The sequence below is a fragment of the Aquila chrysaetos genome, chromosome 19 (assembly GCF_900496995.4).
Source record: "Aquila chrysaetos chrysaetos chromosome 19, bAquChr1.4, whole genome shotgun sequence".
Lineage (NCBI taxonomy): Eukaryota > Metazoa > Chordata > Aves > Accipitriformes > Accipitridae > Aquila > Aquila chrysaetos.
The window spans coordinates 23,544,120-23,558,494 of record NC_044022.1 but is presented as its reverse complement, the minus strand read 5'-3'; the positions used below and the strand labels follow the sequence as shown (position 1 = coordinate 23,558,494).

General features: G+C 41.5%; 1 protein-coding gene across 10 annotated transcripts in view; it reads right to left on the bottom strand.

Annotated features, from left to right (window-relative positions):
- TENM4 (teneurin transmembrane protein 4) overlaps positions 1-14,375 on the bottom strand; it is a 603,540-nt gene that overhangs the window by 43,243 nt on the left and 545,922 nt on the right. For all 10 annotated transcript variants that reach the window (XM_030042633.2, XM_030042636.1, XM_030042637.2 and 7 more), the window contains 2 exons: positions 8,394-8,548; positions 3,834-4,711 (listed from right to left, as the gene is read on the bottom strand). In XM_030042633.2, coding sequence (XP_029898493.1) covers positions 3,834-4,711; positions 8,394-8,548 — 1,033 coding nt within the window. The remainder of the gene's footprint in view (positions 1-3,833; positions 4,712-8,393; positions 8,549-14,375) is intronic.

The following is a 14,375-nucleotide window of genomic DNA, read 5'->3' as shown; positions in this document are numbered from 1 at the left end:
AAATGCCCTGGTAAGAGCAACAGCTGAAGGAGAACCAGAGATGCTGGACATGCACACATGTAGTGTTGTCACTCTTGCAACACCATTGTTCCTTCATGTTGGGTGTCTGGTTTATGGTCCTCTGTAGACGGTCAGGTAAAGGTAAATCTTATAAGGATGTTATTCATGGGGCCACTGGCGCAGTGTAAACTTACCAGCTGAATTTACATTCACTCTTAACTTTTTAAAGAGTGGTGTCCAGCGTGCCCTAGCCTATAAACAACTATTATGTGCTGTGAGAAACATGAAGCTTTTCCTCAGAGTCAGATTTGATGTCTTTATTTCATTGGCCATGAGCAAAACAGAAATACGAGCTTCACCTTCCCCCTCAGCCAGGACTGAAAACTACTCAGAGCACCTTTCAGCTGCTCATGATCACAGGGTTTCTCTAAATCACTTAAACTTCCTCAGTGTAAATTTCCTGATGTTCCGATACAGAAACCAATAACCTGAAGGTATCGAATGCTGATTTGGTTTACACCATCTTCTTTGGCTACTTGGATATTAAAGAACTTAGATTTCACCCTGCCATGCCTGCACTCATCCCTGCAGTCTGTGTTTGACTGATCCAAATCTTCTGTCTGGTGAGAATATATCTTAAGAAAGGCATCCAGAGCCATGATCTAAGATACCAAGAAACGGAGAATATACTGCTTCTCATCGGTCTCTCTACTGGTTAGGTAATCTCAGCCTTAAAAAATCACACCTTCCTGTCAACTTGAATGTCTCAAGCTTTGCCTTCCAGCCCCTTATCCTTCTCAAGCCTTTCTCTGCTAGATTAAGAGTCCCTCTGTAGGTGATAGTTTTGTGCTGACACGCTGTGATCTGGACACTTCCCAGTCTTCTTCGTGTTAAGATAAATAGATCAAGTCTTCTTAGTTCTCCAGCATAAAGCACTTTCTCCCCATGAACGCATTTTTGTAGTGTTTTTCTGCACAGCCATCAATTTTCACTGTCCTTCATAAACTGCAAACATCAGAACTGACAGTATTAGACTCATCAGTACTGTACAGGGACAAAATCAGCTTTGTACTACCCACTACAAGTAGAGTGGAATGAGTAAATGTATTCACTTTGTTTGTCCATCTGAACGACAAGTTAGAGTTGCCATGGAATTACGCTGAGGATCACTTGAGTGACTTGATGCTTTGCTCACTACAACCTCTGAGAGTCAATGCTCAGCCCAGTTCTTTAGATGTGGCCTGTTTACATGTGTACCCTGGCATTAGACCGTGTAAGAATGTATTTTGTTCAAACAAAATCTACTTTATCAAGCATTCTAAGTATCTCACCTTTATTTACTAATCTCATTTTATCAGTTCTCATTTTATATTCTTTTCCCAGATTATGTGTGCAAAACCTGGGTATAATCAATCCCTGCCAATTCATCTGAAACAACCCCACTGGATGATTCCCTATTGCTGATTACCTTTTGAGAGCTATCACAGAGCAAGGTCTTGAGCCATTTGATATGTACTTTTCACAGCTTGGAAGAAGAGCAGACGATCTGCTTTCCAAGTCCTGAGTGGACAGCTTAGGGTGGGATAGGATAGGATAGGATGAAAAGTGACAGCTTCTGATTCAAGCAAGGAAGATTTAGACTGAGCGTATAAAAAAGCTTTCTAACAATAACAATAATATAGGTAAATACATTGTCACTATCAATATTTATCATTAACTTAGATAACTTTGATAGGATCCATTTGACCAAATTGTAGACTTCTGCAATGTAAACATCTGTATCTGAGCTAATCATTCTGGACACCCTTTACAGAAAGAAACTTTCAGAATACTACTCATCTCATCTCATCCTAAAGCAGATATACCTGACATAACTCGTAAGAAACTCACCTTGAAAGTGTCTGTTTCTCTCCATTGCCTGTAAAGGGAGGCTGAGGTAACTAATTCAGATATAGACTTTTACCCTGTAGTTCTATAAAGTTGCATCAGAATCTGTCAGGAACAGTTAAATAGAGACAACTGATCACAGGTTTGGATGAGAGATCTCTGAAGACACATTCCCAATTCTATTTTCAGTGATGCTGTGCTATCATATAGTGCTGACTTGCTCTAGTCAAGATTTCCATAGTCTAACCACTGGGGAATACTGTCTTCCATTTAGCTCTAAAAAGCTTTCTTATGACTCTTCTGAAGTGCATAAAAGGACTAGAATGATGACTTTCACAAATGCTCTATTTTGTTGGATAGCAAGAAATAATGGATCACTGTTATAAATATATCCACAGAGTAAGTTGGATTTTAGCTTCTGTCTCATTTTATCTCCTTTATATTTTCAGTCACACTTTTAAATGAAAGAATATGTTTGAGGTATAAATCTGACCATTATTAGCTGTAATGTTTCGTTTGCTTCACTCTCCGTGGCTACATCTGTTTTCAAGCAAAGGAACTATTGGGTTCTTTGCAAAAAGAAAATACCTCCTTGATTTAGCACAATGGTCCTGACAATATAGCAGGCTTCCACTCCTATAGAGAAAAACAGCCTATCTTTCCTCCCTAAAGCCTCCCTCAAGCAAATTCAATGTAAGAGATGGAAGGGTATTAACTTTGATTCACCGAGGAATATTGCTATAGTAATTGCAAGCAGAACATCGATGGAATGCAAATAACCTTTCAAAAGATTCATCACAAAGTTTCCATCAGTTCTTTTCAAGGCAGGAGCAGTAATAGCGAGTATTAAGCACAGAAATTTGAAACTGGGCCTGGAACATTTTAAAGAAAGAACCAAAGCAACTGCATGTCTAACACTCGAATATGTGGGTTTAGCCAGCTTTCCTTCTCTGAGTATCTTTTTTTTTTTTGCAGTTTTTTTCTTTGTAATCTTGGGAACTGTCTGTTCTAGCCAAATGCTAGCCAATGGGTCTATTATTATGGTAGCTGAACGCTTCCATGTAACCATTCAAACCATATGGGAAATTATGCACTAAAAGGACCATTTCAAAGAGGCTAGACATGAAAATAGAAATGAAACTAAAGAAGAGGGAGGGGAAAGGGTTCTCAACAGCAGGATGAATTTGCAGACCAACCTTCTAGATGTCCTTCATTCAGCTATCTATCTTTTTCCTGTTTGATATCAGAAGTGTGTTGTCTTCATGGTATTTATAAGCAGGGAATTGCTAACAGTAATACAAAAAAGAAGCACAAATCTTCAAGTCACTGCCAGCTCTGGGGTTTCCAATGCATCCTGTCTTCTCTCTGCTCAAAAATTCTTTGGGCTGGTCTTGAACAGTCCTGAGACTATTTTTACTGCTTAGTGAGGCCAATTATAACAATAAAAATGAGCAGTCCCTTAATTACAGAATTGTTTTCTGAGCAAGCTGTCATTAGTCATTGTCAGTTGCCATTCTACATCAGCCATTTCAAATAAGCTCAAAAAAGACACTGCAGCATAGGAAGTAGGTGAAAAGCTGCGAAAAAGAGGATCTGATGGAACTTTCACACTTCCAAGCCCTTCAAAGCCAAGCAAAATTCTCTGACATCCAACCTAAATCCCCAGTCCCAACTACAGTTAAGGAGAACCAGGTGTCCAAATTACTTAGCTGATTTAGAAAAACTCAGCAGAAACTCTGACTCTTGACTTGGTAGGGGGAGCTTATTCAAACTCTAATGCACTTACTTCCAGTATTTAGTGTTTGTGTAGAGATCTAATATTCTCTCTTCTGGCCATTTTACTTGGACAATAATTCTGTCCAGGGAATTAAATTCTATCAATCAACCTTGCATGGTTCAGAGAACACAGAATGAAGACAGCAGCACAACTTTCATAATATACTTACTCATAAAACGTTGTCCAACCGTTTTCATTGCTTTTAGTGGCAAGGAGACCGGAGTTGCCGTGGTACGTCATCATGGCCACTTCATGCCCCTGTGTTGTTACACTCTTGAGCGCGCTGTTGGTACCAATTGTCACCCAGTAGACTTGGCCATCGGGCACCACCAGCCAGAGGGGCATCCCCGTGGAATCTCTTCGGATATTGACTAAGTTGCCATTATTGTCAGTGATCAGGGTTATATCTCCATCTCCGGAATAAGTAAAATTGTAAAGATAATCTCCAGTGGTAAGGCTCTGAGTATAAAGGTGCTTACCACTGGTGTCAAACAAGTAGAGTTCCTGGTCTATGGGTGAGGATAACTCATATAGATTTTGTGTGTTGAGGAATGGTTTGTTTTTCCGAATAAAGCGGATTCGGATATTTCCAAGATCAGCAACATACAGCTCCCCATCTGCACACACCGCAAGGGAGGATGGCGCATTGAGTTTGGCATCCTTGGCATAGCCATCATCCCCCGAGAAGCAGTCACAGTTAGCATCGTTCTTGCAGTCACAGCTGCTTGGTGCACCAGCAACGAGAGAAATCTCTCCGTTGGTGGTGACCTGCCTGATGCGATTGATCTTTTTCTCATCAGTCTCAGCAATATACAGGACCCCGTTATGTGAGACAGCCAGGGCGGTAGCAGACTCGAGCGTGGCATGGATTGCCACCTTGCTAAGGAGAAAATGATCCATGCCCGGCACCTGGCAATGCATGGGCCTCCCCGCCACGATGCGCACTTGGTGGTTCTCAGATATCTGTAACACAACGTTATTGTCGAGGACGTAGAGTGAATTATCCATTGGATTGACTGCCAAATCTGTGGGCCATTCTAGACGAACCTTAAAGGTAAAACAAGACAAGGAAATGATTATAGCAAGACCTTTTTTCACCGCATGGTTGCTATAAATCAATCGCAATGAGGATGTTTCAATATGGATTAAAGGGAGAAAAGGTAAAAGAAACACAATTAATTAGTGCTGCTTGATACGGTGGCCACAGAGGACACAACTCTGGTGTGAGTGAGGGGGCTTAGCTCCCGGTCACATGAAGTAGACACATGTGGACACCCACGCTCTGCATTGCAGCAGTGGTGGGAGCAGGGCGATGGGACAGAGGCAGACCCTCCTCAGCTCTTGCTCTGCACCATGGCTTCTCTCTGCTTCTCCACCTTGGTGTGAGGTATCAGGGGATGTGGGAAGGAACATCAGTGCCCAGGGAATGCAGGAGTAAACAAAAAGATCCAAAAATTCAAGGGGAATTTCCCCCCGCCAAACAATCCTATGCTTTTTGAACTGATGGAGCCTGGACCTGATAGCAGAGACCCAGGACTGGGAACTTTGTTGTGTGAAGTACTATAAAGTCAGTCAAACAAAACAATGATCCTTTTACTAAAGGATTTTCCAGACAAGTGGCCGAGCTCCTCTGGGTAAATGACAAGGAGGGATAGACACAAAACTGGCAGCTATGTCAGCATGCATGTATGTCTAATTTACAACCACCAAATTTCTGCTTGATGCTGCAAAAATGCAAAATAGCAATTCACAAGAAATTCAGGCAATTTCAACTTGTGGAATAAAATACTTGTGTCTTCACAGTGATTTTCACATTTTTTTTAGCATAATGGAAGAATGGGTTCAAGTAATAGTGACACATCACATTTCTACCTTGATAATCCATATACACAAATAAAATGAAAAAATGACTGGTATCACCACAAGTGAGTGAGCACTAGAAGGTCTCTATTTCTAGCTCTACGTCTGCAATACACTGTCTTTTCAAGTGAGTCTACTCTTTTAGTTGCCAAACCTAGGAAACGTTTACCAACAGAATTCAGGGTAATTTAATTTTTTTTATAAAGAACTGTAAGGTGTGCATTTTTTGATTATTTTATTTTACTTCAGGTTTGTATAGAAAAAAAAAAAGTCAACATCATGCTAATGGGAACCAACCAATGCTCAAATGTTTTCCTAATGGTGCATCTTACCCATAGTAGAGGTGTGAAGGGTGATTGGAAATGAACAACTGTGAAGAATGCTCTTGGTCATCTCCAGTCAGGCTTTTAAATAGATTTTCAACTAGTTACAAAGAATAGCTATTCTGGTTGTATACTCCCTTTCAGTCAGCCAGGCCACTCTAACTTAGAGCAGATGGACTTGATATCTGGTGGTTAACTGAGAAGCTGGCCATTTTGTGCCATTCTCCCTGCACCCGTGTGTTTTTTTCTCTGTACCCAACAGCATGATGTGCAGTGACAGAAGGCTCTGGGATCTGGGCACACTCAAGGCTGTGCAGTTCCAGGATCTCTCTCTCTTTGTTTCAAACCTTCCTCTCTCACCATCCATCTCAATTGCTTCTTCTTCTCATTTGTCTGAGGTGACTAAGTTTGGGGGGGTATTTTGCATATATAAAGTGGCAACCTTATTGGAAGGAGGAGGAGTAGATGCCAGCAGGCTCAAGTCCAGCAAACCGTCTCTCACTGTGATTTTATTTAAAACCCAGAACAAGAAGAGACCAGGTAAGATCTAGAGGCACACAGGAGAGTCCTATTTTTAAAGCCTATAAGTGAACATCTCTGCCACAGCCCTGCTTTACTTTTGATGCTTCTATTCATGTTTAAATCCCTTTTCAATTTTTTTTTTTTTTCTTTTTAAAGAGCATCAGATGCAAGGTGTTTAGTTCATTGTGCCTTCTAATGGCTGGGCTTGTGAAGCTCATTTACATGGCCAAGCAGTGTGCTGAGCTCTGTCTACTCTGGTTCTCTGTTTGCAAAATCTCCTTCCTTTTCTCAGCTCCTGGCCTATTTTAACCCTTCCTGTAGTAAAACATTATAGCCTGTGGTTTTCTCTTTAATAATGCATGCCTCCATCCCTTCCAGTGGTCTTTAAGCTCCGCAGCCTTGAGTTAGCATCAAGAGCAGAGTTTATTCTGAACTGACAAGGGAATTTTCAATTTCTTAAAAACCATTCCTTGTCAACATTGGCAGCTAAATATTTCATGTCCTCATGTCCCAGGGAACCTCAGGGACCTGACAGAAAAGACCCTTCTAGCCACTGGAAATGATGAAAAGCTACTTCCCAAGCTGGGTTTTCTTTGCCTGATTTGGGTTGGTTTTTGTTTTGCTTTTTTTAATTAAACTTGTCTTTGGTGTGTCTGTCCAGAACAGTACTGGTTAATCTGTCCGTCACAGTACAGGTTAATCTGAAAATGGCTCCTGTCATTTTATGAAGGGAATGAAAGACTCTTCAGCTGGTACATTTTAGCTCATTTCAGAAGTGTTTAAATATGACATTGGTATACATACAAGCCACATAAGCTGTGAGAAAATGTTTTTTAAAGCCTGAACCCACAACGGTCTTGTGGTAACTGCCTCTGAAATTCAGATAAAGAAAAAACTAAGCCTGTAAGATGAGAAACATTCTACAAGATGGCCTTTAACTGGCAAAATTTGCTTCTATAGAAGGCATGAGAGCTTTTAAACTCATAATTTCAGCTTGTCCATAAATTGAGGACAGTGGGAACCAGTTGCAAAGAAGCAAGAATAATCTTTTCAAATTAGAGGGAAAAACAAGAAGAACAGATTCCATATGGGAGCACGGAAATTATCTAGGTAGTTACAAAAAGGAAACCCCATTGACATCTATTGTGGCTGAATAATAGTACTTAGCCCTCCAGCTATGATCTATATTTTCATAGGAGAGGGCAATATTCCTCTGGCCAGGCAAACAACAAGTGGCACAAAGGTTTCAAGGGACACTATCTCTAAACTGGCACAATTTGACAGGTTGGCCAGTGCCCCACAAAATCGAGTGCTGGGCTGTAACAGATTTCTTTTCTGCACCATCCAGAAGTAAAGCAATCATCAAACTGAGATTTCTTTTTCTCCCTTTTCTTTTTTTCTCTCCACCTTTAAGCAGCAGGACTTAAAAGCCCAGCATGATGGTAGCTGCAACCAATTTGCAATCTGATGCAATTCAAGATTCTTGTTTTCCTGCTGTTGCTAATTTTGGTACCACAGCCTCCAATCAGTATTTCCTAGATGTTAATTTGATTCAGGTCTAAAATTGTGGTGGGCCAAATTAGGATGGGGGGAAGCAAAGAAAAAAACCCATGGTTAGCTAAGTTGTTATAACAGAGCATGGCATATAGCCCTACTAAAATGAGTACAGCTGCCTGGTCTTTTTAGTTTAAAGCAACTAGTTTCTTGAGAAATGAGCCTAATGAAACCTGGCTTCCCAGGATTCTGTGTCTCCCAGCTGACTGGGAGCTCTGAAAGAAGTCTCTTCTGGGGCTGGGACATCTTTAAAATCTCTCTCTCCAGAGATCTCTGAGTTAGGTCTTTCCTTCAGTCTTTATAGGATCTTTCTTTTTGACCCAGTCATTTTCATATTTCAAAACACGTAGAGATGTAATTCTCCTTGAGCCCTCACCTCTTTGTCAAACCTGGAGAGGCACACAGACATGCAGATAGAGTGAAGGCATAGGCTTCTATTCTGTAGAAACCCAACCAAAACGTCATCTTACCTGAGAAATGTCCATGACAGAGTCACAGCTGAGAGGCCGAGCTGATGTCAAGTCATTGGAACCCAACACAGTTGAGATGATCCCATTCTGATCAATCCGCCTGATCATAGTGCCATCCACAAAGTAAATCAGCCCAAACTTGTCCACAGTGATGCCTGAGGAGAAAAAAAGCAAGACAGTCAGAAAGTAATGGCAACCTGACAATTATGAGATGAATAGAAGACAGTGTCTGGTTTGACGCTCATGGAAGAGTAAGACTGCTGGTTTGGTTGGGAGCAATATATTTTATGGCATTCAAAAGGGATGAGATGAGAGTTGGACATGCGGGAGTCCTGGTTTTCGGGAGCTTTGAACTGGGACCATTCCATGGAAGGCACTTCCAACTGGCATATGATGCAATTTAAAAATCCCTGCTCACTTCTGGAAAAGGGCATGGCATACGGTGAACAGCTGAAAGGAGAAGGTTTTCTAATAACTACGTCTTGCATGTTCAGAAACATGGTGATATTGCTCATGGTATGAATATTAAGCCACGCATAGGAAAATGTTACACTGGTGAATCTTTCAGAAATGGCGATGAAAAGGCTGTGAAGATCCATCAGGTCAATCAAATTCCAGATGGATAAATGTGGAAGGGTTTTTCCTAGGATAATCCTACTAATCTATAGTATTTCACCTGTTTCTGAACTCTGCTAGGTGATTAATTTCATTGTCCAAACCTCCTTTGTAGACATACTCCTGTCAGTGGATTTGAGGTCTGCTGACAACAGTTACAGACTGCTGATTCTCGTTGCCTCACCTGCAGATATGTGCCATTTCACTTCCCCCTAAGCATCGTTTCTCAAGTATTTGTTATGTTAGCACAACCTCCTTTAATCCTCTTTATCTCAAGCTAGCTATACTAGCATCTTCCATCAGAGGATTTCATGGTGCTTTACACTTACTAATTAGACCTCATAGCAGTCTGTGTGTGTGATCATCCTAATTTTACATATTGGGAAAATAACAGATAAAGCAATTTTCACAAGGTCACAGAGAAAGTCCATGACTAAGGCAGGAATAAGAACTTAAGGGCCCCATTCACCTCTCTTTTATGTTAGTATAAATTAAAAGTAACTCCACAGATACTAATAGAGTCATCCATCTCATCTACCCTACAGTGGCAGAATGCCGCTCAGCATAATATTTGAGTGTCTTAAAGACACTAAAAGAATGTAAGGAACAGTTAAAGAATGTAGAAGCCTGTAACACCCTTTTCTATGCAAGTGAAAATTCTGCTTAGAATATATGAATAGTAGGATCTTCCTGTTTGGTTTCTTTTGCTAGCATCGTAGCAATCACTTGGCAAAAAGCTGACATCTGCACTGTGCTTCCAAGCAAGTATCTGGAGCTTTTCCAATCAGTGGAGAGAGATACCTACTTCTAGGGTTCAATTCATACCACCCTAAAGAAGATATCCAAAAGAGATTATATGAACCCTGCTAGAAACACCTTTTCTTCCCCATTGACTATAAAAGGAGACTACAGCAAATATCTCCAAAGGAAACATTTATACTGTAGACAGATTAAATTAGTGAGATGAATCCTCACTGAAATGTTTTTTTGGCTGTCATCATGGTGACAGAAATGATGGAAAATCTGTTTCAGATAGAAAGCTTTGAGAATATTTCTGAGAAGCAATCAGATCTTGTGTTTCTCCAAAACGCTGTTTTACAGCCAGATCCCTTGTTTGAAACATTTACCCTCAGTCTTTATCCACTGTGAGCTATGCTGTGAAGTACAGATGCAGCAGTTCACAGATCAAAAATTTTAGATTTTCATGTAGCAGGGACTAATCCCCTGATTGCTTTGGCAATTAAAATCATGGCCTTCAGCCAGCGCTGTAACTACTGCATGGGCTGGAAGCCATGGAGGTGGATGATACATGGAAAAACATATCCTATCTGGCCATACAGAAATCTACAGAAGATAATCTAGCCTGGAAGTAATGGCAAGAAAACCTCAGGACTAGGTCATTTTTTGAGAGAAAGAACAAACCTCTCCATTGAGCTGAGGTAAAGGAAGGTATTCAGACAGGGTTGCAACCTGTTGATTCAAAGTCAGTTAGGAGTCGGGGAACTGATGTTTCAGATAACTGAGTTGAATGGGAGCTGTGTATTTTTGCTAGGAGGTAAACCCAGCATTTTCCTTAGTTCTTTGTAGCATCTCCCTGTCTGAAGGGTGTCATTTTGACCTGGATTGGGTATTTGACCATCTGAGCAGCGCAGTTTCAGAATAGCCTCTAGGGCAGTGAGGAAAAAATTACTTGCTGCTTTTAAGATGAAGTTCATTAATTTTGGAGAGGATTATATGGCAGTATTGCTGAGATAATATATGACGACTAAATGACCCAAAAGATTGCTTCGAGTCCCACATTCCAATACCTGTGTGTAATTCATGCCGAGATAGGACTGATCTTTGCAGGACCATGAAAGAACCTTGAAGAGGAGCGGCAGGTACCTGTTGCACATCTGAATGCTACAGGAGAAGCCACAGCAGTGGTGGCCATTTATTCTCATTATACAATATAAACGCATCAGTTGTATCTTAGCACTTTGTCAAAAGCTTGCAGAGGGATCTGGCAGTATAAGCATCAATATCTCCCTGGCATCCACGGCTTTCTGGAAGTTGTCTTCACCTGCCATGAGATCTGTCAGCATTGTGCCCTCGTTGGTGCCCTGTTCAATGTGTCATCCGGGATATGGGCACACGTCACCTGTCACTGGCATCTGCTGTTGAAAGTTACTGCTCCTCTAATTATTTTGCCTGCCGAATGGCAAGTTCTTTAATGTTTGCTGGCATTTGCTTGACCACCAGGAATACAATTGAGCTCTTTAAGTGATATGGTAGATGTGGTTTTTCAGAAGAGGCATGATAGAAGGTTTAGTGGATCTTAATTGGCTTTTGTCAAACACAAGAGGCTCTTATCCATTCCTAGGTTCACAACGAGTATTTTTCAGGGTGCTTGTCCATTAGTCTGTGTGACAGGCCAAAAGCCAGTGAAGGGTGTCAGGCTGGATAATGTGATTTTAAATGAGGCAGAATTTTCTCTCTTAGCTAGTTCCATATGTATTGGATGGGACTTATCAGCAGCGTACGCTGACAGTCACTCACGGTGTTCAATGCTGAGGTCTGATGGCTGGTCTGATTAACCAGTTAGAGTAATAATAACTTGTACGTACTTTGGCTCTCAAGCCAGCTCTGATGAGTTGATAGAGCACAACTTTATTTTGCATTCCAGCTTAGACAAAGAGCTTGCACACCCGAAGAAGTTAAGGTGGGATGGCAAAGTTACCACTTATCATCCTGCTCCAGGGCAATGGCATGTGCATGTGTTCTTATCACAGAGCACTTCTCTGCTTATCCCTCTTTCACGGAGGCTAAGCAATCTCAATTGCCTTGCATTTCCTAAGACGTTCTGCAGGCTAACAGAGTTTGCAGTCTGTCAAAGCCCTAAATTCCCATTTGCACATGCTCCTCACACAGCAACTGCTCCAATCCCTTCCTGACTTTAGCTGATTGTCTTGGATTCAAATCTAATTATGGAGAGGAGCCCTGCTCTCCCACAGACAAGTGTCTTTGGATGGATGACTTCTGCGGAGAGGGAAAGAAAAATCACTGTTTCTTTGCAGCAGATTGTAGAGGTTAGATTGGACCTTTCTGTGTTTCCTTTCTGATAATGGCGCAGTTCCAGTGCTGGGAGCTGGCTCCTGCAAATGGGCACAGAAACGGGTAATTCACATGTCACGCATGTAAAGCCAAAGGCCTTGGCTTGCTTTGGCAGAAGGCTCCTCTCATGTTTCCATAGGAACATAAGGGAATTAAAGATTTTCAGCATACAGCTTGAAGTTCAATCTCACAGTTACTGAGAGAAAACATCTGCTGCCACTACCCAGGTAGCATTGCAGATCCAAACTTTCAGCTCTGAGGTATGAAATACATACGTTATGAAATCACGCTGGCTCCTCTTGGGTAGTCGGAGATCCCATAAGAAACAAGGGCTTGTAGCACCACGTGCATCACACCACTGAGTTGTGCTGATAGAAAGCTGTGATGCGATGACATTTGCTTGAAATGTCAGGACCTTGTAGTGCGAAGAGGTGCCAGCAGAACGTTACGCTGCAAATAGCTACTGGGACACGGTGGGTTTGTTCTAGAAGACGAACTGCTAAAAGTGATTGCATTGCACATGTAGCTCTACTTAGGAAAAAAAGGGGGGAAAACTTTTTAAGTAAAAAATAGGTGCTAAAGGAATCCAAATTTGGAGCTTTCTTGTCTGGCTGGATGCTGAATGACTGAGTGATAAAATGGCAGATGAAAATCAATGTCAATAAGTACAGAGGAATTCACGGGGGAAGGAGTAAACCTAACTACCCATATGCAATGACAAGCTGTAAAATAGCTCACAGGAAAAAGATTTCGGAATTCCTGTGAAAAGTTTTCTGCAATGATCAGCTTTGTGCTCAGCAGTGGTCAAGGAAGGAGCTAGAAGATAGGAATGGATTAGGAAAGGCACAGAGAGAACAGAAAACAATAATCTGGCATCAAAAAGACCACACTTTTTCACGCTGCGTCTAAAAAAATTGTGGAAAACATTAGCACAGGATGTCTGCAAGGAAAAAAACTAACTGTTCAGAGAGGTTTCCAGACAAATTGATGGTGGCATCTAAGCACAGGTCCAGGTGCAAGCTCTTCAGAAAGTGCCCCGAATGTCTACGACTAGAATCTGGAGTGTTAGCAGGGAAAGGCCACTCTATCACTGCCCCCTTCCTACGTGTCTTTTCTGGCCACTGTAAGAGACAAGATATTTTGTTCAGTCAGCCTCTGGTCTTCCCTGAAACGACCCTTACATTATTATTTGACAATAAAAATGTTAACAGATTGTGGAGGGTTGAGTTTCTTCTTTTAATTCTGTCGAACTCATGAACACTTAGTGAACAACTGAGATTTTGTTTACACATTCAGCAGGACACAGTGAAGGAAGCAATCTGTCCCCAAATTAATTACTTCATTTTGCATTGTTTTTGTGGTGCTAAATGAATGAGATGCCCCCTCCCCGCCATGTCCCTTCTGAAACCTTCTTCCTATTGTGTCAGACTTGTCACTGCAATCTCTCTTAATTGCAGGCTCCTTGGTAATTTCTCTGCCACAACATTTTCCCGAGGAGAACCACTGGTGAGTACTCAGATGAAAAAAAATGCTCTGACAAGCTGGAGTTTTAATTTTTCTTCAGATTGCTTGTAGAAGAGGATCATTATTAGCAGATGATAATTAGAAAGTGGTAACACTTTAATTTGCAACGATATATTGAAATTCATTAGCATCTGAAAGCTTTGCTGTGCTCTGTGGCAAATGAATTGGAAGCATCAGGCCGGTTCCTAATAACTATGGTAAATACCCTGACCAAACAACTGCCACCACTGTTGCATCTGTTGATCTACCTGTCTTCTATTCGTATAGCTTACCTTTATCAGAGAAGCCAAAGACAGGGGAAGGGTGAAATTCCTGTGGTAGGTTTTATCCCTCCTGATATCTTGTCTAAGCTGATCATCTAAAGGGCGTTCTCTCTCCTTCAAAGGAGAGAGACAAGAACCTCTATCCAGAAAGTACTTCAGAAATGTATTGATAGGACAAGGGATAACAGTTTTGAACTGAAAGAGGGTAGATTCAGATTGGATATAAGGAAGAATTTTTTTTTACAAGAGTGTTGAGACACTGGCACAGGTTTCCCAGAGAGGCTGTGGCTGCCCCATCCCTGGCAGTGTTCAAGGCCAGGTTGGACGGGGCTTTGAGCAACCTGGTCTAGTGGAAGGTGTCCCTGCCCATGGCAGGGGGGTTGGAACTAGATGATCTTCACGGTCCCTTCCAACCCAAATTATCCTGTGATGCTATGATTCTATGAAATTATCCACTCCGAAGTAATGGGAGGTGAGGTGGGGACTG